This window comes from Halichoeres trimaculatus, unplaced genomic scaffold, assembly GCF_033239565.1.
Source record: "Halichoeres trimaculatus isolate MK-OKI-2021-1 unplaced genomic scaffold, fHalTri1.1 fHalTri1_scaffold_21, whole genome shotgun sequence".
In the NCBI taxonomy this organism is placed as follows: Eukaryota; Metazoa; Chordata; class Actinopteri; order Labriformes; family Labridae; genus Halichoeres; species Halichoeres trimaculatus.
This window is the reverse complement of record NW_027437199.1, coordinates 15422938-15443280: the sequence shown is the minus strand read 5'-3', so window position 1 is coordinate 15443280 and position 20343 is coordinate 15422938. Positions and strand designations below refer to the sequence as shown.

General features: G+C 40.5%; 2 protein-coding genes across 2 annotated transcripts; one reads left to right on the top strand and one right to left on the bottom strand.

The window, feature by feature from the left end:
* Positions 1–176: 176 nt before the first annotated feature.
* LOC141810498 (DENN domain-containing protein 11-like) lies at positions 177–9696 on the top strand. The gene is made up of 9 exons (XM_074698109.1): positions 177–852; positions 1810–1909; positions 2156–2314; positions 5119–5275; positions 5371–5509; positions 6321–6452; positions 6537–6687; positions 7144–7212; positions 7557–9696. Exons 1-9 carry the CDS (start codon positions 450–452, stop codon positions 7750–7752), a joined length of 1506 nt encoding a protein of 501 aa, XP_074554210.1. The 5' UTR covers positions 177–449; the 3' UTR covers positions 7753–9696.
* A 5-nt stretch (positions 9697–9701) lies between these two features.
* LOC141810497 (FYVE, RhoGEF and PH domain-containing protein 4-like) lies at positions 9702–19173 on the bottom strand. The gene is made up of 16 exons (XM_074698108.1): positions 18880–19173; positions 16484–16621; positions 15183–15756; positions 14578–15049; positions 14220–14365; positions 13775–13931; positions 13543–13681; positions 13317–13375; positions 13054–13197; positions 12440–12612; positions 12188–12218; positions 11995–12078; positions 11775–11900; positions 11536–11679; positions 11195–11335; positions 9702–10079 (listed from the first exon to the last, which is right to left on the bottom strand). The coding sequence occupies exons 1-16, from the start codon at positions 19004–19006 to the stop codon at positions 9828–9830; spliced, it is 2907 nt and encodes a 968-aa protein (XP_074554209.1). The 5' UTR covers positions 19007–19173; the 3' UTR covers positions 9702–9827.
* Between the last annotated feature and the right edge of the window lie 1170 nt (positions 19174–20343).

Below are 20343 nucleotides of genomic sequence, written 5' to 3'. Positions count from 1 at the left end.
GGTGGGATCAGAGGGAAAAAAAGAAACCTTTGACGAAAGTGCTGCCAGTAAAAGCAAAACTCATTACGACGCCTCTACACAGGGTGCGTTCGAGAGGCAAAAACTGCTTAATGTTCCCAAATGTTCAAAGGCTGTTCTTGGAAAGGGAATGTGACAGTAACTGTTGAATTGTTTTGAATGCAGCTCACATTAGACGAAGGAGTTGCCCTCTCTGAACAGCATCAAATTTATGATCACCTCCTACAAGAGGGATTAAAAAGATAGATGTGAAATTTCATGCTTATAACGTTGATCTGATTCAAAATGCAAGCGTTGCAATTTGTTTAGAATAACTTTCCAATGTTGGGATTGGTCTCAACTGTAATTATCCACGGATGGACCTGGTGCATTTAGGCTGAAACATCATTTACAACCCGCGGCGAGACTGACGAGGCGGGACCGCCGACAGGATGGTGGAGCGGTCGGACCGTGCCCCTCTACTGGACTGGGAGGAGGTTCCGTCTGCGGAGAAGCCCGAGGGACCGGCGCCGGCGACAGCAAACACCAAGGACCGACTATCAAGCCCCTCCAATAGTCGTGTCTCACCAGGATGCTCAGCGCCGGGGTTTGGGTGGAGTAGCGGTCCGGGGGGTCCCACTCCTTGCAGGTCCGTCTCCAGCGCAGACGGCTGCAGCGCCCCACCCGCGACCTCTGGCGACCCAACAGGCAGGGATGAAGGGCTATACCCAGACACCGTGGAGCATCTCTCGGATTCAGAGTCGAGGGAGGTGACGCTCGAGGACAGAATGGTGAAATGGGAGGAAAAGGACCAGATCGTATCTGTCTTTGTGGTTACGTTCAATACCAGATCAGGTGGGGTATGGAATATGCAACACGAACAAAACGTTCACTGAACAAAAAAGGGCCATGTTAATTTCCATAGGGTGAACACTAGAGGAACACTGTTTCGTCTAAAATAACGTGACTAACGCCCAAAACGAAGTCTGCAAAGCCCTCTCCTACAGGTGTGGCCTTTCTGACCTGGCCATACCTCGGAGACATGATTTAAATACATGGCTCTGTCTAAAGCCTGAATGCAGAACAGGTGTCAGTATTACTAGACGAGTCCTGAGATGAATCAGCTGGTTGGTTTTGCAGAGAAGCCCAATTTATCCTTCATGAGGACATGTTAAAGACACATTTGGTGAAGTAATAGCCTGCAGGTGCTGACCAGGAGGACCAACAGTTATTTGAACCTGGCTTTGTTTCATACAGGGTGGAGCTTTCGATATGACTATGCAAAAAACAAGATTTACATATTGGAAAGGGGCATGTGTAACATCTTCTGGAGTGTAAATGCAATCTTTAATTCTCTTCTGCCCCCATGTTGCACACTCTGGTTTTTGCAGAATCAGCCTACAAATGAGACTGCAGGTAGATTAGATGGATCAGTACCTGGTCTGCACAATCAATATCTTTACGCTGGACTTTCAGAACTTCAATAGGGCATTTCTACCTGTTACTTCAAAACAAAATAAGCACAGGTCTTCATTTAAATGAAAAATCCTTGAAACATTTTTTTCTGCAGAAATATCCCTGATGGATGCACGAGTTGGAACATTTTAAGAGAACCACACTTTCTTGACTTAGTCACCTTCTCCCCTTTGTTCCTATCAGTCAGATGAAATTTTAACAAAAACTGGACAGGCTGTTTCACTGTTTTTTACAAGCACATAAAGAAATTGTGATAATACTTCCTGGTCTTGTATCCACATATTTCCTGCCTGTGGGTAAATGACATTAATCCCCCTTGTTGTGTGGGTGTGATAGGAAACATGCTGGAGTGGTGTCTGCCCAAAGACATGGACCTGGAGGGGGTGGAGTTCAAAGCCATCGCCAGCGGCTCCCACAGAGTCACTACAGACTTCATGTAAGTGTGGCATCATCAGTTTACTTTATCAGCACGAAAGAAGAAGTTGTTCCTAAACTGAAAGATGTAAACAAGCTAAATTTGAATATTAAGCTGCAGCCCTGCGTCCTTCTCCCGTCTGGACAGAGAGACAGAAAGCGTTGCCTGGGAAAAAAAAAAAGGCCAGCCATCTGGCAGTGTCTTTTCTTTTCATGACTCATGGCTTCATTTGTGTCCATCTCTCCCTCCTCTCCTCACTGTCCACAGATACTTCCGGAAAGGCAGCTACTTTGGCCTTGCCTGCTTCGCCAATATGCCAGTGGACAGCACGGTAGAGAGGGGGGCCAGAATGAAGTCAGTGGGGATCCTGTCTCCTTCTTACACCCTCCTTTACCGCTACATGAGCTTCCTGGAGCACCAGGTCAGGTAAGAAGAGCTGGTTTGAACAACAGACTGGTCTGTTTGTGCACAAGGCAGGAGCTGTTACTTTCACTCGCTGAGGAGGCTGCAGCAACGGTTGATTTCATTCAATCCCTGGCAAAGTCACAGTTTTTAATCTTCTATTTACTCCAGCCAAAATTACAAGACCAAAAGATGTAATCTCTACAAGAACAACCTCTCCACAGTTTTTGTTTCACAGCCATTTGTCAGGATACTTTCTCATACTTGTCACACAGTTTGAATTAGGAGATTGAGTTATTGTTATGGAAGAATCTCTTTTATTTGCCTGAGATTAAAAGTCAAAGAAATTAATTTAAACAGGAAATAACAAACCTTATTATTAAATATTTCTCAATTTCTTTCATGCTCAGCTGATTTGTCTTGTGATTCTTCTTGTCTGAGTCAACATGGCTCTTGTGATACTGATCCAACTTTAGGGACAAGAGAGAGAATACAAAAAGTCTCTACAAATCTACAGTAGTGTTTGAGGGAATTAATGCTGTGAATTTTCTATGAACATCAAACTTATGCTGGCAAAAAGCTAAATGCTAATGATAAGGAAAAAAGAGCCAGGCTTGCCTCAGTAATGCTAATCAGAACATAGTGGCGCAGCGGATAGCGCTTTTGGCTCACAGCAAAAATGTTCTTGTTTTGATTTCCCAACTGGCCAGGTTCCTTATATGGTCTATTGCTTACTCTAAACTGCCCATAGGTGTGAGTTTTTGAGAGTGGTGTCTGCCTTTTCATGTTAGCCCTGTGGTAGGTTGGTGACCTGTTGAGGTTGTACCTCGCCTCATGCCCAGCTAGGGTAGGCTCCATCCCCCCTACAAGAGAAAGGTGTTCAAGATAATGGAGTGATTAATTAGGACATCTAGTGGCTGCTTCTGGGACTTTCTTCCTCCCTTTTTCCTAATTCCTCTTTTTATTTTTCCTTCCCTTATCTTTAAAAAGGCACACTTTCCATGCTTCCTGTTTTTTTCTTCCTCATAACTTCTTGCATGTCCAATTTACCAACACCCTTTCAAGAATTTTGCTGGCATAGACAGGCCTGTTTTTTCTTACGTGTTGCATCTTAAGAGTTGCCCTAGCTCACTCTTTATTCCCTTCCCCTTTCACTCTGCTTTCCCTGACCATCCTCTCCTCTCCCACAGTTCCCACACTCTGTCCTCTCCTGGCGTCCAGTCATGCAGCAGTCATGCTCCTTACTCATCATTCCCCTCGTTGCTCGCTCCAGATTCTCCATCTGCTGGCTGCTGTGGCAGTTATATAAAGGGCACACTGTTGGTCATGAGACGGTTCAGATGTTGATGAATTTAAGGATACTTTCTGTTTTTCTTTTTACCCTCCCCTGTACTTCTCCGTTCATACAGTGATAAAAATAACCTTTGAAAAAAAAGTAACATGACTTAGCCATAATCTACCTATGTTGGGGAACTCTTCATCTCTGCACTTTGGCAGCATATAATCCTTAGACTGACATTTAGCCCACTTGATCCATTCAGTTGTTACTTAATTGGTGTTTTCAAGCCAGGTAAATTTGTGTTAGAGAGATGCAGCAGATCATTTGTGCCCCCAACTATTTTTTTCTACATTAATTAGTGACTGTTTACTACATGCATTCCACACCACAGCTCTGTTGCCCACCAGAATGACCTTTGAAATTTAAATGATTTTTTGCATTAATAAATTTTTTTTTTTTTTTTTTTTTTAAAGATTTTCTTTAATTAGGGCTAGGCGAGTACCAATACCAGCCTTATTTCAAGGTATCGTTACTCGCAAAGGCTGCCAATCCCAGCAGTGGATACTCAAAGCAAAAACAATCTTGCATTAAGTCCTTCTCGCTAGTAGTTGGCTCTACATTGCTGCGGTTTGACACCATGACAAATGTGCGTCAGGTCCTGTTCAGGCAATATAAATGAACTAGGGAGAGTGAACATTTAAAAATTTTTATTTTGCACTTCACTTTATTTGGGAAAAATTTTACTAAAACTCTGATGTTTGTTAGTGTTTTTTCCACTTTTTTAAATTTATTAAAAACAAATAAACTCGTTGGGGATTTTTTGTGTTTTAACTGAATATCAGAGTGACTGTGCTGTCTTTGTTAGAAATTATCTGTCACTGTTAATTGAAATTTTAAGTATGAAATGTACAAGTGGTATCAGTGCTTGGTATCGGTGAGTACTCGTACTGGTATTGGTCTGAAATAGGGATGGGTACCTCTCACATTTAAAACAATATGGTACCAGGCAATCGTTACCAGTACTCAACGGTACCAATTTTCGTTACTTTTTTGTGTTTATGTGGTAAAAATATCTATCTTTTACTCACATCACCAACTCTCCCACTCCCAGTCACTAGAATACATTTAGGTACCTAAACATGGTACCTTTTGATTTAACTTGAATTGGTACCCGGTACTTCGGTACCCATCCCTAGTCTGAAAAAAGATGTTATCAAACACTACTATCTTTAATATGTCTCTTTAAATGCAGGAATTAGTCAGAAGGGCTTTTGGGGGGAACACAGTGCTCAGAGTTATCTGACATTAGGATTAGGGATGCACCAACATGAAAATTTTGGCAGATACCGATATCCCATATTAATATTGCTGTTATGGCCGATAACCAACATTTACTGATATCGATATTGGATTGTTTCAGTTTGTTTTCCAGAGGCTGTAGGTATTCTAAAATACAATCAGATTTACTGAACTTTCTATTTTTATTGTTATCCCAAAGTGTCATATTAAAGTATCTGTACTTACTGTGATTTTGTGTCTCCTGTCCCAGGCTCCAGCTCCAGTCCCCTGGTCATTACTCCCCCCTTGAGGCCTTCTATGAGGACAAGAGAGCTCTTCTGCCCCCTGGTGGTGATGGTGTTGTTACTGTGTGCCCTGCCAATGCCTGGGGAGCTGCAATCAACCACAGCATGCACCCTGAGATGAAGGTAGGAAGAAAAATATCCACCCTGAAAAAAAATGTACCATTTATAGAAAACTCAGAGTTACTTTGTATCTTTTTGCACCTCCATGCTTGGAGCAGATCACCCACCCTGCAGGCTGTATGTCCCAGTTCATCCGCTTCTTTGGTGAGCAGATCATGGTGCTGTGGAAACTTGCTCTCCTTCGCAGACGGATCCTCATTTTCTCTCCTCCACCTGTAGGTGTGGTCTGCTACAGAGGTGAGAAACACAGGGACTCTTTCACCAAGATTTGTATAGAGGTGCAAAGGTGTAGTTCCACATTGTGGGAATTCACAGAAAAAGAAAAAAATCTGGCCTGGCTCTGCAACAGGCCAACAGAAACCCAGTTTGAGCAGTTTACAGACAGATTCAGGAACTTCCACAACATATAAACAAGTAGCGGTTCGAAAACGTGTTGGAAAAGGACACCTAACATTGTTACTTTATTTATGTTTTAAACACTAGAAAGCAGAGTAGCCCCTCTTTAAATTTCTTTAATGAACAGGTTTTTATGTTGTTTATTGAGTCTATAGCAGATCAAAAAATAAAAAACAGAAAAAAATGGCCCATCTGTTGTTGTTAAATAGTAACAGGCTAAGCCTTTTCACAGATCCAGATTTGTATCAGAGATCGTAGAATCAGTCTTTTCTTTTTTCTTTCTTTTGGCAAGAAAGCAAAGGCGTATCTGTAGAAATAAACTCAATTTTTTTTAGAATATATCTATATTTTTTGTCATTTGAGGAGTTTTAATTGGGTTAAGAAAGAGGCTAAAATTATACAGATGACTCTTTCCTACAAAAAAAGACTATCAGCAAGTTTTTACCCAGTTTACCACTTTTAAACTTACCTGTAACACAATACTCTAGGTTTTCACTGAGTCCGGTTTAATCAATTTTAGCATTTTAGGTTAACATCTTTTTAGTACTTTTCCAGGGGCAAAGGTTTTAGCTAACCATGTAATCTGTTCACTTTGCATATCCATCCATACATCACTCTCTAATTCCGAACTCCATCTCCTCCACTTTCTCAGTGTACTGCTGCTGCTGCCTGGCAAACATCTCCATCCCTGGAATCGGTGTGGCCGTCCCAGAGTTTCGCCCCTTCTTCTACGTTAATGTGGCCGACATCAGCGCACTGGAGAATGAGCTCTCCTATGTAGCATGTAAGCAAAAACTCAACATTTGTGGAAAGTTTTGCGTTTTTTTTTAATTTGTCTGTTTGATAACAATGCTTTTCTAATGTCTAGGTACCACAGAGAAGATCTTTGAGGAGAAGAAAGATCTCTACGATGTTTATGTTGACAATCAGAATGTAAAGACCTACAGAGATGGCTTAAAGCCTCTGCTCCGTCTCAGCAGTGCCGACAGGGAGAAGTATCGCAAGCTTACTGAGCAGAGGTAGGTTACACTGTTAGCAACAGGAGCATTAAAAGCTTAGGGTTGCTAATCTATTTGGCCAGAAGACCAACACTAGTAAGGAATTTGTTCCACTTCAGCTACATGGGGAGAATTTGTTTCCAAAAATTATTAATTTATAAATGTCTGTTTTATAAGCCTCTGGTCCTTTGATGCCACAGTCAGTACAGATTAATGGTTTTCTAATTCACTTTAGTAGTTCTTTTGTTGAGTGTTAATTATGAAGTTTTAGCATGTTAGCACAATAAAAGTGGCCATAAAGGGGTATTAGCGTTTTTGCATGAGCTCAAGGCTTGGCTTGTCCTGTGTACAGCCTTGCAACATTACAAACACCCACAATGCACAGCCACCATATTTTGGCATATTCATACAGAGTGCATTCTTTACCTTTTTTTAATGAAATACCTACAAATAAAGTTTTTTATTTTTTGCTTGTAGGCAGATGTTGCTTTACTCTCAGGAGGAGAATGGAGACTGTGTGTCCAGTGAAGAGGATCTCTTTATTCTGTAAGTACATCACCACCATACATTTAGCCAGCTAGCAGAGGGTGGTCAGCTCTGGAACTTCAGATGAATTAAGGATAACGAGGCTAACAGGAATCGTATGATCCTCTCCTTCCTCAAAGCCAGTGTGCAAACTGAATCAGATATTCTGCAAACTTGTGCTTGTTTTTGTGCCTCTTCAATGTAATCACTGCTGTTATTTGGCAGGATGCTAAAATGTTGGAGAAAATCATAGTCAGGAATTTTTTTGTACTTGATTGCTGCACTGCAACTCAAACTGTTTCAAATGTGAAGCAGGGAAAAAAGCAAAGTCTTACTCTACCTTTTACTTTCTGTGTCTACAACAGTTTTTTCTTGGAGCAGAACAACAGAATCTTTCAGACCCTCAGTGAAGTGGCAGGGAGCTCCGATCCAACTCTGACCCAGGAGAGTGTGAGGGCCATGGGCCTCGATCCCCATGGAGACAGGCTTTTCCTGCTCCACCTGCTGGAGATCTATGGCTATGACAGCTTGATGGTATCAGAGCAACTGTGCTGCAGCTGAGAGGAAACACACTGCTGGCTTTCTGCCTTTCTTCACTGCTGGTTAAAAAAAAAAAGGGGGGTCGACCTTTGAGTGCTGCACTACTGGCTTTTTGGAGTCTTCAGGACTGTTTTGACCTCCAGGGATTACTCTGGTATATTTTGTTGTTACTCTTCCTGTGCTTCTCTTGTTTACTGTGGTTCTGCTCTCTTACAAACAGATGGCGACAGTACAGTCAGAATTTCTGTATGATATCAAACCAGAGTAATTTGGTTGATTTGAAGTGAAACAGAATCATGAAAAGATGGATGATTTTGACGAAAGTTTTCTGTATTGAGCGCGGCTCTGGTACTCAAATCTACGGATCGTACAGACGGCAGAGAAACAAAAAGGTCTGATGTAGGAGCATGAAGGAGAGGTAGCCTTCTTGTAAAATGCCTGTTTTTGTTCCTTTCTGTAGCGTGTCAGTGTGCTGTGAAATACCAGGTCCGCCTCTGCCAGTGTTGCTATCCTCGTATCAAGTGCTGGATTTATACATCTCATCTTAAGCCTCTTTTTCCAATTCAGGATCTCTTTTGTATTCTAATTTATAACACTAAGAACTATTCCTCTAAGAGTCATGTTTGTTTAAGTGACACTCAAGGAAACAGATGAGAAGGTTTTTATTTTGAGCCAAGCTAAGACCAAATGTCCAGCAGACACGAGTGAAGTCCAAGAGGACACAGAGGCTGTTTGAAAATGCTCATTTGCACGAGTTGTTCGGTTAAATTTGTTGTTCTATGAAAAAGGATAGTAACAGGTGTGACAACACCGTCAAATGTTCGTCTCAATCCAGAGATAAATCGTTTGGTTTTTTTGTAGATACATTTCTAAAATGTCTAAGTTCTGTATAAAAGCACATGATGTAGGTAAATTCTATCTCTGTCAAAGGTTGTTGTGTTCAGCTGTCCATACATGAGGTAGCGCAGAGCTGAGATGAGAAAAGGCTGCATTATTCACAGTTTTGGCCACTAGAGGGCAGATGAACTTTTTTTTGCTTCCCAATAACTCAGAGAAATAGCTTTTAGTCTTTAAGCTGCTAGCTGATTCAATTTCTCCTCTAGCTAGCCTCAGACATTTAATCTTGTAGCAATAGATAGGCAATCTGCTTTTAGAAATGAGCCTAAAACAGAGTCAGATAGCACTGGGGACATGGTTGAGAGTAGTAGCAGAGGCTCCAGTTGTATCACTTTAAATTTTCAACGATCAGTTACACATGAAATAAAATAGTTCAGTCTCTCTGGAAACAAAGATTTTAAATGCAGCTGCAGGATTCCTCTCCTCAGTTTGGTATTTTCAATTCAGTCCGCACATATTCATAGGTGAGGCATCATAAAGCAGTTCATGTGAAACAAAGGACGCAGACAGTTTTTACAGGTTTCTGCTTGAGTGACTATTACTACATCATTGCTCATGAAAATACACAATGCGAAAGAAAAATACTTTTAAACGAAATCATTTCATGTGAAAGATATTGTTGATTCATTTTTCTTCTAATTTGTACACAATAACCTAACCTTGTAATTTGGTTTAAGCTTTGTGCAAGACACAAGAAGCGATTTACTTTTAAAGCAAACTAGAGCTTATTATTTTGTAACATTTCCAACTGTTTTTGTATATTGTGTTAATTTACTGTAAATCATTTCGTGTACATTTTTAATTGCTGTAATTTAACCTGTGAAGTATTGGGATCTGTTGAATGTGTTTTATAAGGCAATTATGATCCCACAGAGCCTCTGTGTAACATGAAACCCTCAGATTTGTTTTAACTGTCTGCTGTAAGAAAAATAACCCCAAGCTTATTTTTTGTTGCCATATTGCATGGCAGCAAAGAAAAATCTGTACAGAGCTGAAACAACCATCCAACTGTCTGACTCTTATTAAAACATCTTCACTTTATTTATTTTACTGGAAACCATTTCAATAAAGTGCACTGTCACTTGAAAGGAAAAGAAAACAAACTGTATTAAAGTTAAATTCCTGAATTACACTTTTAAATTTAATTTATTACCACATGTACATTTTTGTCTACAACACCTTCACTGAAGACACCTTATTTACATAACCACCAAGGCCACATCTTGAGCAATTGGAGATGACGCCATGGTCACTGGGTGAACACGCTGGCATCCTGCCATGGAGACTTTCAGAGCATTCAGCCAGCTCTGTTTAAGGTTCAGACCGTTGCAGGTAAAGGTGTGGGTGGTTTTGGACTGGCTTAGACAGAAACAAGGCTGACCCTGGAGCTCTGAAGGAGAATCATCCACAATGCAGCCTGACAGAGGTATACAGGATAGAGGCTTCACATCCTGGACACAGGAAGAGAAAGAGAAGCAGGTGGAGATGTTAAAAGAACATAGACCAGAGACTGTATAAAACATGGACATAGTCTCCCTGATGTCACCCTTTAGTTTCTGAAACAGATAATGAAGCACATCGGCTATAGTGGCCATATTGGTAGTAGCAAGGGCTTGTGTACAGCCATAGGTTGCCTGTCTGTCACCTGACCCTGAGCTGTGTCTCTGATTGGGCAAGCTCGCAAACCTAATATCCTCTGATATTAGGTGCCGGTAGTGAAACTAGCGACTAAGACAGGAGGTATTTTTTGAACGAGACTGTAAATAGGTTAATTTCTGCTTTGAAAACAGCTTCTTTTGGCTTCGTGTCAATGTGACTTCTGCTACTTCAGAGCAAGCCTCAAGTGGACACTTGAGAAACAGCAGATTTTAGCACTTCAGCATTGTCTCATATTCTTAGACCAGAGGTTGCCGCTTGTAAAAGAATCAAGTTTTAATAATGCACACCATGCAGAACAAAAGTCATAACACCAGAGCAGGTTAAAGCTTGCATGGCAACAATGATCCTTTTTTAAACACCAGAAGTCCTTCAGTGGGGTTGCATAGTAAAACTGCACAATTTAATAGAGAAAGATGGGAAAACAGACTGCATAAAACATGAACATAGTCTCTGTGACATCACCCATTTGTTTCTGATGCAGAGTTTGAAAGCCTTTCTCCTGCAGAACAATGCAAAAAATGCTAAACTCAACCAAGCTTTGTGAGAGACAGCCACTGTGCTTAGTCATTCCTTAAATGGTCAAAGCTCTTGAGTTTAATAACTCCAAAATGAGCTATATAAAAATTCAGTGTCCCCTTACAGCATCAAACCAAACCAGTTTCCTAAACACGGCTGCATGAATTTATCTGGCACTGTGTTTACATGGGGCTGCCTTGATCAAATACAAATTAGAATACAGAGGTTTCTGTAGGGGTTTCCTTTTAAACAAACTGTATTTAAGTCTTCAAAAACATAAATCAGATATACTCCTATTTGGGGAGTAATTGTCAGACAAAAACAAGTATGTCATTAACACTGAATGTTAAAAAAAAAGAATTGACTAAGTGTGCGATGCAGAGTTCCCTACCTGAGGAGCAGCATACAGACAGAGGAAAGGAGGTTCTGTTCTGGTGATGACACACCACATCTGTTGCCAGGTCTTTGGGTTGTTACCATACAGCAGGAAGCCACTCATTGCACTGTCAGGGGATCCTAAAGATGCTTCAGACTGGGAAAGGAAATACAAGAAAACACACAGCTCTGTTGTTAAAGACGTCCATCTTCTAAGTCATGTTATGCTTGTTCAAAGACAGGTGCAAGCGTTCAAATCTGAGTTAAAACTAATGTGCAGTATTTCTTCAAATTTATATTCAGCTCCAATACATGAGATGACTTAAGGAGTGTAGAAAGCACACAGGGATCTAGTACCTCCAGTATTCTCCTTTTCTTCCCCTCCACCCTCTCCCCTCTCTGACAGCTCAGGATGGAGTAGCAGGCTTTACACACTTTGTTCAGCCTGTTTCCATCGTACTCCAACGCCACTTTGTTGTCTGAACACTTCCAGCACACAACCTGCAGGACGCACATTACAAGACTGATATGAGGATCTTAGTTAAGACATTCTGCGTCGCGTGTTCAGGACAACAACATAAAGTCTTGTTACTCACACAGCCACAGGCTCTGCAGTGGTGTCGTCTCCGGGTGAGTGCATTAAAAGGTTCCTGGCATTTCATGCACACCGTCACCTCGTTGTCTCTGATCCAGCGAGGGGCACGACGGCCTAGTTCCTCTGTCTGTAAAACACACTCCTCACAATCAGCTGTTTTTATACAAAATTTTCATACAAGAAATGAACACAACCCTATCCAAAATAACAATTAAACTTACTGGTTCTTCTATGTTTAGCTCCTTAGACGCCAGTTTAAAGGTTTCATTTTTCTTCTGAAACACATCGATGGCTCCCTGAATGACCTAAAATCAAAAATTGCTTTAAAAACCAAGTCAACATTATTAAATCTTTGTCTGATTCATGGAAAATTTCATAGTTTGTAATGAGGACTGAACATAAAACACTCCTCACCTTAATCCACTCGTCTCTTTCTTCGTCAGAGCTTGAACAAAAAAAGGAAAAGTCAGGGCCAAATATCGTCACCTTTTGTTGCATTGATAAAAAAAAGGATTTCAACGTCAAGATAGCTGTACAAAGACTGCACAATTCACTTAATGTTGTGTCTAACATCTAATTTAGGGTGACTGATTCCAACCACAAAATTTCAGCTGACAAACAAAGAAGTACCAAAATACAAAACATATGATCCCAAAGTGGTCAGACCTAGCCTGCAGCTCAAGGGTTCTCTCCTTTCCAGACACTTGGAAAGTGCACGGGTGATCTTCATTGTTTGTTTGTTGGACTTGCATGCCATCCACTCCGATCCTGCATCGAACCGTGAAACGCTGCCCCACCAGGCTGAACTTGGGAGTGCAGCACAGCATGAAGTTGTTGAACTGTGGAGGAAAATGGACTTTTATTTACAAAGTTACTCAAAAAATAAACAAAAACATATTTAAACAAACTGTTTTATGTAATGGGGATTATAAATGAGTAAATCTGTGGTGGGTTAATCTCCAGTACTAACAGGAATTACAATCTAACTGGATACCTCAGCAGTGGATAAGTGAGGAATTAAACTTTAACATATCAAAAGTTGCGGTCAGAGTGGTTGGAGAAACATAAGTGAAATACCTCCAAACTTCTGAGCTATTGCAGTTATATTCCTAGCAAAAAAACACATAACTTCTGGAGAGGATGGATGCAGAGGAGCACAGAGCAGAGCTGATTAAACCTGTCCTATTGCTCGACTTTTTGGCACCGATACCAAATCTCACTTTTGGAGACATATGACATTAGCTTGTCTTGATCTTTTCTACAAATGTTAATGCTCTAACCAGGAAGACGTGTCTCTCCATGGCAGATGTGTTCCTGGCTGCAAGCTTAAGCAAGCGACCTTCCCTCAGGAACTCATTGGTAGGGTTTACCACTTCCTCCTCTCCAACCATTTCATAGATCTCCAGCAGCCGCTTCAGACTCTCCTACAGGGAAATAAAGTAACACATGAACGGATAATTCTGAAAAGACAAAGTCTTTGTTTCGTTTCTGACAGTTTATCTCTGAGCAATGGTTAAAAGTTCAGTACTTCAAGGTAACTTACAGCTTTGTGGATGGCGCTGTTTGAGTGAGTGGCTGCCATGGAAATAGTCTGCAATGATTCTGCAAAAGGAGAAAAAGAGAGGATACCCATTACAGATACAACAAGACTTTACACAAGCAGAATGTAAAGGATAGTGTTAGACTGAACAATAGAGCCAGCAATCTCATTAAACATAAAGGTGCACAGTCCACAGGCACAGGTTTTGGATAGAAAACACCACACTCACTGTGAGCAAGCTCATAGTCAGGGTTATCTTCTGGCAGTTTCTTCAAGTAATCCCTGAGCAGCATCTCATAGCGTGGAACTCTCTGGACTGGCTCTAACATGTGATGCTGCAGAGTCAGGCTGCCACACATCTCCTGACTCTAAAGTACAACGAACGCATGAAATTCAGACCTGCATAATTTAAAATGCATGAGTATAAAAATATGATATAAACCTTGCTGGTTTTGCCCTACCTGTATGTCCTGGATGATATTTCTGAAGATAGAAGAGCGTTCTGTCCAGGTTCTAATTAGCTCCATGGCCTGGTCAAAGTTCCTAATGTAGTCGGCATACATCCTCAGGAAGGGTGCGTGCTGCAGCAAAACGTTACCCAGGCCTGGACTCTTGCTCCTAGATTTGGAGGAGGAAAAGTTAAAGAGCAAAATGTTTTTCACTCAAGTTAAGGAACAAAGTCATCTCCAAGACAAAAGGCGCTTTTTGATGGAAGAAACCTGAAACCTTTTGAGGAACTCAAACAGTACAGAACTGGCATCTAAATTTAGTTCCTGGGTAATTAAGCTGTAGTTTTCTGGAAGTTGCCAGTGGGTTGGAAATTTGTTGTATTGACTAAAAAACAACCAATCAACATCCAGAGAATGTCGCTGAAGGACAATGTCTACATTTACAACAAACACCCACCAGTGACAGATACAGTGTTCCAGGTCAGGCAGCAGGAACTGGCTGTGGAAGGAGTAGATGGATGAAATGTTGGAGAAAATATTTCTGATCACTTCAGAAGGAAATGAGCCCCGGCCTGCCTCTTCTGAAAGGCGGGAGCAGAAAACCTGTGGTGAGAGTTAGAGTGGTATAAATTACTGATCAAACATCAACTAAAGCCTTTTTTAAAAATCTCTGAAGACAAATTTATTTGTGGTACTCGCCATGTTTTCTCATATCAACACAAAGCATACCACTGTAACAATAAAATAAAAGTTTGTGTTTATGCAAGCATGAAGGACACTGTGTAATGTTATAATACCAACATGTCCACACTGACCTGGTCCAGCAGGTGGAGACGAGCTACGTAGGTCCTCTCTGTCTGCAGGAGCTCATTGGCGATGCTGTACAACTTCTGCTCAGTGCTCTCTTCTTCTCTTGGCTCAGCTCCTTCTCTCTCTGCCCTCTCCTCTTCCTCCTCATGATTTTGTTCAACACTGGACTCCTTGTTAAGCTTACAATCTCCAGTAGTAGCCCCATTCCACAAGCAGGAAAACTTGCACCCATATATCTTTCCTTCTTCCATTTTGTTATTAGTTATTCTCTTGTTTACGTCTGTGAAATCTCCCTCTGGTGCCTTGCAGTTTGACTGTAGCGGGGGAGGCTCTTTGATATCGCTCGTTTGATGAGCTTCGTTTGTGGAATGGTTGAGTCTTTTGACAACCAGTGACCTGAGGGTGATGGCTGGCTTGTTGTTGCTGGGTGACTGCGTCGGTTTCAGTGGAGCACTTTCAGCTTTATCAATGGGAATCCTACAGAAAAAAGTGAATCCATCACAGAAAGTTAAGAAAACAACAAAAGCATTTGATTTATATGGAGCTTTAATGCTACAAGCTAGTGTGTGGTTAGTTTAAGCGCAGAAATGTTTATAATTTGAAATCTAACCTGCTTTCCTCCAAGTAAAAAATTAAGTCTGGCACACTCAAAGATTTCCCTCCCTTCTTCTCTTTTCCTTCGTTCTTTCCACTTGGGATTCTGTGCAGTCCAAGCCAGGATTTAGAGTTCTTGGCAGGACAGTAGCTCCCCATGTTCCCCTTCACAGGGCTGGGGGTCCGCAGTTTTCTTATGATAGGGCTCCGAATTCTTGGGGACAGCTTTGCAGGGCTGTGCCCTCCTTCCCTCATTGGACTGCGGCTCTGAATGCCTCTTTTGCCCGGGCTTGGAGATCCTAAAACTGAACTGCTTGTAAGATTCGAAATCCCCCGTGTTTGTCTGGCAGGGCTGATCTGTGCACCAGACACTCCATTCACAAAACTGGGCCCCCCTCCTCTTACAGGACTGGAAGAGCTTTGACCAATCCCTGATGGGCTGACACAGGAAACAGAAACTCCACTACCTCCTCTGGGACTGTGGTCTGTCTGGTGAACATTTCGAGGTAATAACGTCTCTGTTGTGGGACCGTGGGGTTGAGCTTGTCCTGGCTTCAAGGGACTCAACAGGTGAGCAGGTTTGGGAGGCACTGCAAATAAACAAACAGTGCACCTGGGTGAATCTTAATACCGTGTCTTAAAGGTACAACTTAGTACACAATGTAAGTCAAATAACAACAAGATTAAAATTAGATAGGACCATAACACTACATAAAAAGGTTGAAGAGAAACACCCAAATTTGTATGGATTAGAAAATGAAGGTTATATTTAGTGCATAAGAAGCAGTTAATGTGTCAGAACTGTAAACCAGACTAGCATTGGCTGACCTCCCACATTACTCAAAGACTGCAGCTTAGAAAATGTATAGTTTAGGCAACACTGCAAAAAAAAAAAAAAAATGAAATCCAAGAGAGTGTTTCACTGAAAAGTTCAGAGGAAAAAAAATTACACCTGAATTTCTTGTAAAGATCCTAATAAGAAAAAGCCCTTAATTTGTTTTTTGTATCTATGCTTTACTCCTATTCAAAGAAACTTAACATACATTTCTTACTTATATTTCTTACCACATTGACAGATTGAAGTACTCTTTAAAATCAATTCAATACTCAATTTTGTCTCCTTTTATCTTGAAATAAGACATTTTTTCTGGATTTGTTAGGTAAATGTGGCTCATAGTAGTCTCACAGAAAAGCCTTTTTAACTAAAAATAGACCAAAGAACTTGCTGTTGAATGTCTAAATCAAAAAATTGTATTTATACTAATAAAAATAACACACTTAGACGGCATACATAACAGGATGTTGACTTCAGCGTACCTTGTGGTTTGACAGGAGATCGTTTTACTGGACTCCTTTCCTTGTGCTTCTCCGCATCGTTTTTAGAATTTGGGTTAGGACCATAGAAGTTGTCACAAGCACTGCCACAGCTATACGAGCCACACACTCCACTGTTAGCTGCAAGAAAGGAACACATTATCTAAGAAGGAGCCAAGTAGATATTTTTATACAGTGGCCAAAAAGTATTCTGTACAGTAGCATCAACTGAGACTCTGGATCAGATAACTTGTTTTTATTGAGGAACTACTTTGCTAAGTTCATGGAAACCAGTGTATATGAATGTTAATGGAAAAAATGACCTAATTCTGATGTCATACACAGCAAGTAGATTTCTGAGTTTTACTGTTGTAGCTTTTATGCTACAGTTGCACAAACATTGTTTTTGTATCTAACAGTTAAACTAAGCACTGTAACTGTTTTAATCCTTATGAGTTGTTGTGTTGTGTTGCCCTGACCTGTTTAACTCAAAATCTAGCTGTTCTGACTGCTTGTTATCAAGCTGTGTATCTGCTTTTTCTTACCTGTGGTCAATCCTCAAGCTTATGCAATAAAATCCAGTACTTGTATAACAAAGAACAGCTTTTCTGTTCAGCCTTGGCTCTGTCAAGGAGTAAGGGATTTGTTGGTCATGTGGAGGGTTCTTAAGCCTACTTTCTTAACATTGTTATACTTCTTCTTTCTCACTTCTCCCTTTTTCCTCACACAGTCTGACCTTTGTCACCCTAATAAGTTATGTCAGCAAATGTTTCTTTGGGTTGTTTCTTTAGGTTGAAAAGCTGCTGGAAGATACAAGTTGACATTTGAACAAGATTTGTGATTTTACCCAAGCAACCAGACAATAAAATGATCTCAGGAATCACATTACAGGAGTGGGTAAAACATGAATCAGCCCAGAAACAGTATGACAAGGCTTAAAATAGGATTCATAATATTGTTTTCACAAAGAATCATGGGATCAGATTGCAAACTGAGTATTCCCTGTTGATGCCAAGTCTGTTCATATACTTTTGTTTATTTAGGTAAAAAAAAACAGCAGCTGTAGCTCTTAACAACTGCATATTGCATTACCATTGCAGTCCAATGATAATTATGAAGTTTACAGTCTTTCATAGGACAACAAATAAACAATCTGAGATGTCATAATCACGCTGTGCTAGGATATTTTCTTCCCAAAGTTTTTAGCCCTTATGCTAGTCTAAGCAAATCAGTTGCTCACTTCAACTCATTTCATAAACAGAGATGAGACTTTCATTCACATTCTCAAGATGTGTTGAGGAGAGCAAGAATGTGTCCTACAGTGTTGAGATATAATGTCTTTACTACAACTGTAAATCTACAAAACTTATCTTACACAGCGAAGACTAATTTTCATTATGAGCATGAGACAGATGGATGCACTGTTGCATCCTGCATCTGACAGTACCATCGGAGCAAACTTGCTTCCCTTATCTACACAACACAAAAAGCTCTGCCTGAATGGGGCAACAGAGCAGCTTTCTGTGCATGTTCAAGGGATTGACAACTGTGGTCTTTAGACACACAGGCAAAGTTCAGACTGAGTCAGGAAAAGATTTTGCTGCAGTAATCCAACAACTAAGAGGCTAACAGGCAGCAACTGTGAGTAACACACACACACTCTCTCTCTCTCTCTCTCTCTATCTCTCTCTCTCTCACACTCACACACACACACACACACACACACACACACACACACACACACACACACACACACACACACACACACACACACACACACACACACACACACACACAGAGTAATTTAACAAACTCATTGGATGCCAAAGGAACTTAACTAAATGAGCATTTACCAGTGTTAGCCAGGAACAACAAGGTGTGTTGATGCTGTAATAAGGAGTTTTTAAAGCTGCATGAGCCACCTATGTTAATTTTTCACAATATCACATTTAAAGACATTTCATATTTTAATATTTTATATTTTTATAAGTGGGATTTTCTACATTTAAGGGTGTATTTTTAACACCAATGTAGGAAACATTGAAAATTTTAACAATTTGTTTTAATAAATTCTGACATAAGTACTTTATTTTTGCCAGAAGAATTTACAACTTATTATAAAACCCATCTGGGAACAACAATCACAAAAAGTCATTTTACAGTTTACTTACACATAATCACAGCAATGAGAGTGGGTGGTTTAGGCCTTGAAAGAGCTAACAGTGGTTATTTATTATGCTTTTACATCAGCCAGCATGTCTGCGTTGAATGTTGCTAAAGCCTTATGCTAACTCTTTCACAAAGCATATTGGACCTCTGATGTTCGGGCATGTGTTACCGACAAGGATTTCAATGAGTCAACAATGTAAACAAGGTTAGGACCCTGACAAATCTCCCACCTGTATGCAATGCGTCCAAGTCCCCAGCAGCACCTTTGGCTTTGCGTCTGACAGCCACTCGTCTGAACTCCTCCGTGTCCCGGACGCTGTTTAAAGTCAAACTGTTCCTCTTCTTCAGGTCAAACATTGTGGTCCAGAGGTCGTTAATCGGAACTCCACTGAGGATCTACAAACTACCTCAACACACTGATATTTGCTCTTTCACGTGCTCAATCATCGACATTGATACCAGAGTGAAAGGCTGCCACTGGTTTAAATCCCCACGCGCCCCAGAACAAGCCCACCAGAGGATATCGACCAATCAGGCGGTAGATACATAGTGAAGGGAGTTTGTCCAATCAATGGGACTTTGACAAGATCAGAGCAGTTTACATGCCGTCGTCAAAACAAGATTTATGGCCTGTTGTCTTCCTTTAAAGTCGAAACTGAGGATTCTGGCACAAGACCAACACCTACCTGCACAGAGAAGAAAAAGAAATCCAGAAAGTTCATATCTCCAGTAACACTTAAAAATAGTGCACAACTTAAATGTGATTTAAATCTGACTACTCACCTCTCCCCCCTGAATTCCTTCACGTATGTCTGATTTGAGAAAAAAAAAGGGTCAAGTTCAATGCAGAAATAATAGCCCACTCTTATTTTTGCAACACACAGCAGTTGTTGCATATGCAATAATGTTTATGAATGTTTATGTTTATCAATACTGTGCATCTCTAGCTCCTTGCTCCCCTAATGTAGCCACTGCTTCCCATGTTCTGAATTCAACTTCATTCTCTAGGGATGGAGCTGACATGTAACAACAATAGTCCTTGTTAATGTTGACTGTCAGCTGCCATTTAAATGTTTCATAAAGTGCACCATCACCAATTGTGTTTTCACATTCATAGCATCGTAACCATGTCGAGAGACTCAACTTGATTCAACTAATTATAAAGCATTTGATAGATTGTTTTACAGTTAACTCAAAGAAACTCTGTTTATCCTCATCCTGCAAAACTAAAACAACAAAAGCAAGACAATAAAGGGACTATGTGTAATCAATCATGATCAACCATTTATTGCTCTTTCCAATCAGCTGCTTGCTAGAGCAGCTATCAGTGAGGAACATCCATGTTGTGCAGATAAGACTGTATGAATCAGAGTCACGGAGACAGTGAACGTTTTGAACATTTGAACATAATTCCCAGACATGTCTTTTCCATTTTACATTATCCTTAGGCAAATATACTATTAATATGCTTTTATTTATGATATAATATTTGTTTCTTTTAAATAACAGTACTATCTCATTCTTGTTCAAACAGAACTGCTCTTAAACTATCACAGAGTAAGAAGTTCTCCTTAAAAGTTTTTGTCACTTTTGTGATTTATGGTCCTTGTAGTTGCAGATTTCCACCAGAAGGTAGCAGCAGTTTATATGCATTGTACTATAGGACGTTCAATGTGCATACATTATTGCATACA

Coding starts and splice junctions, on each gene's coding strand:
- LOC141810498 (XM_074698109.1), top strand. CDS start 450: ATGGTGGAGCGGTCGGACCGTGCCCCTCTACTGGACTGGGAGGAGGTT. Junction 853..1,809: donor TACGTTCAATACCAGATCAG/GTGGGGTATGGA, acceptor TGGGTGTGATAG/GAAACATGCTGGAGTGGTGT. Junction 5,276..5,370: donor GCATGCACCCTGAGATGAAG/GTAGGAAGAAAA, acceptor TGCTTGGAGCAG/ATCACCCACCCTGCAGGCTG.
- LOC141810497 (XM_074698108.1), bottom strand. CDS start 19,006: ATGTTTGACCTGAAGAAGAGGAACAGTTTGACTTTAAACAGCGTCCGG. Junction 16,622..18,879: donor CTTGGACGCATTGCATACAG/GTGGGAGATTTG, acceptor CCTTTCTTGCAG/CTAACAGTGGAGTGTGTGGC. Junction 14,366..14,577: donor GTCTCCACCTGCTGGACCAG/GTCAGTGTGGAC, acceptor CTCTCACCACAG/GTTTTCTGCTCCCGCCTTTC.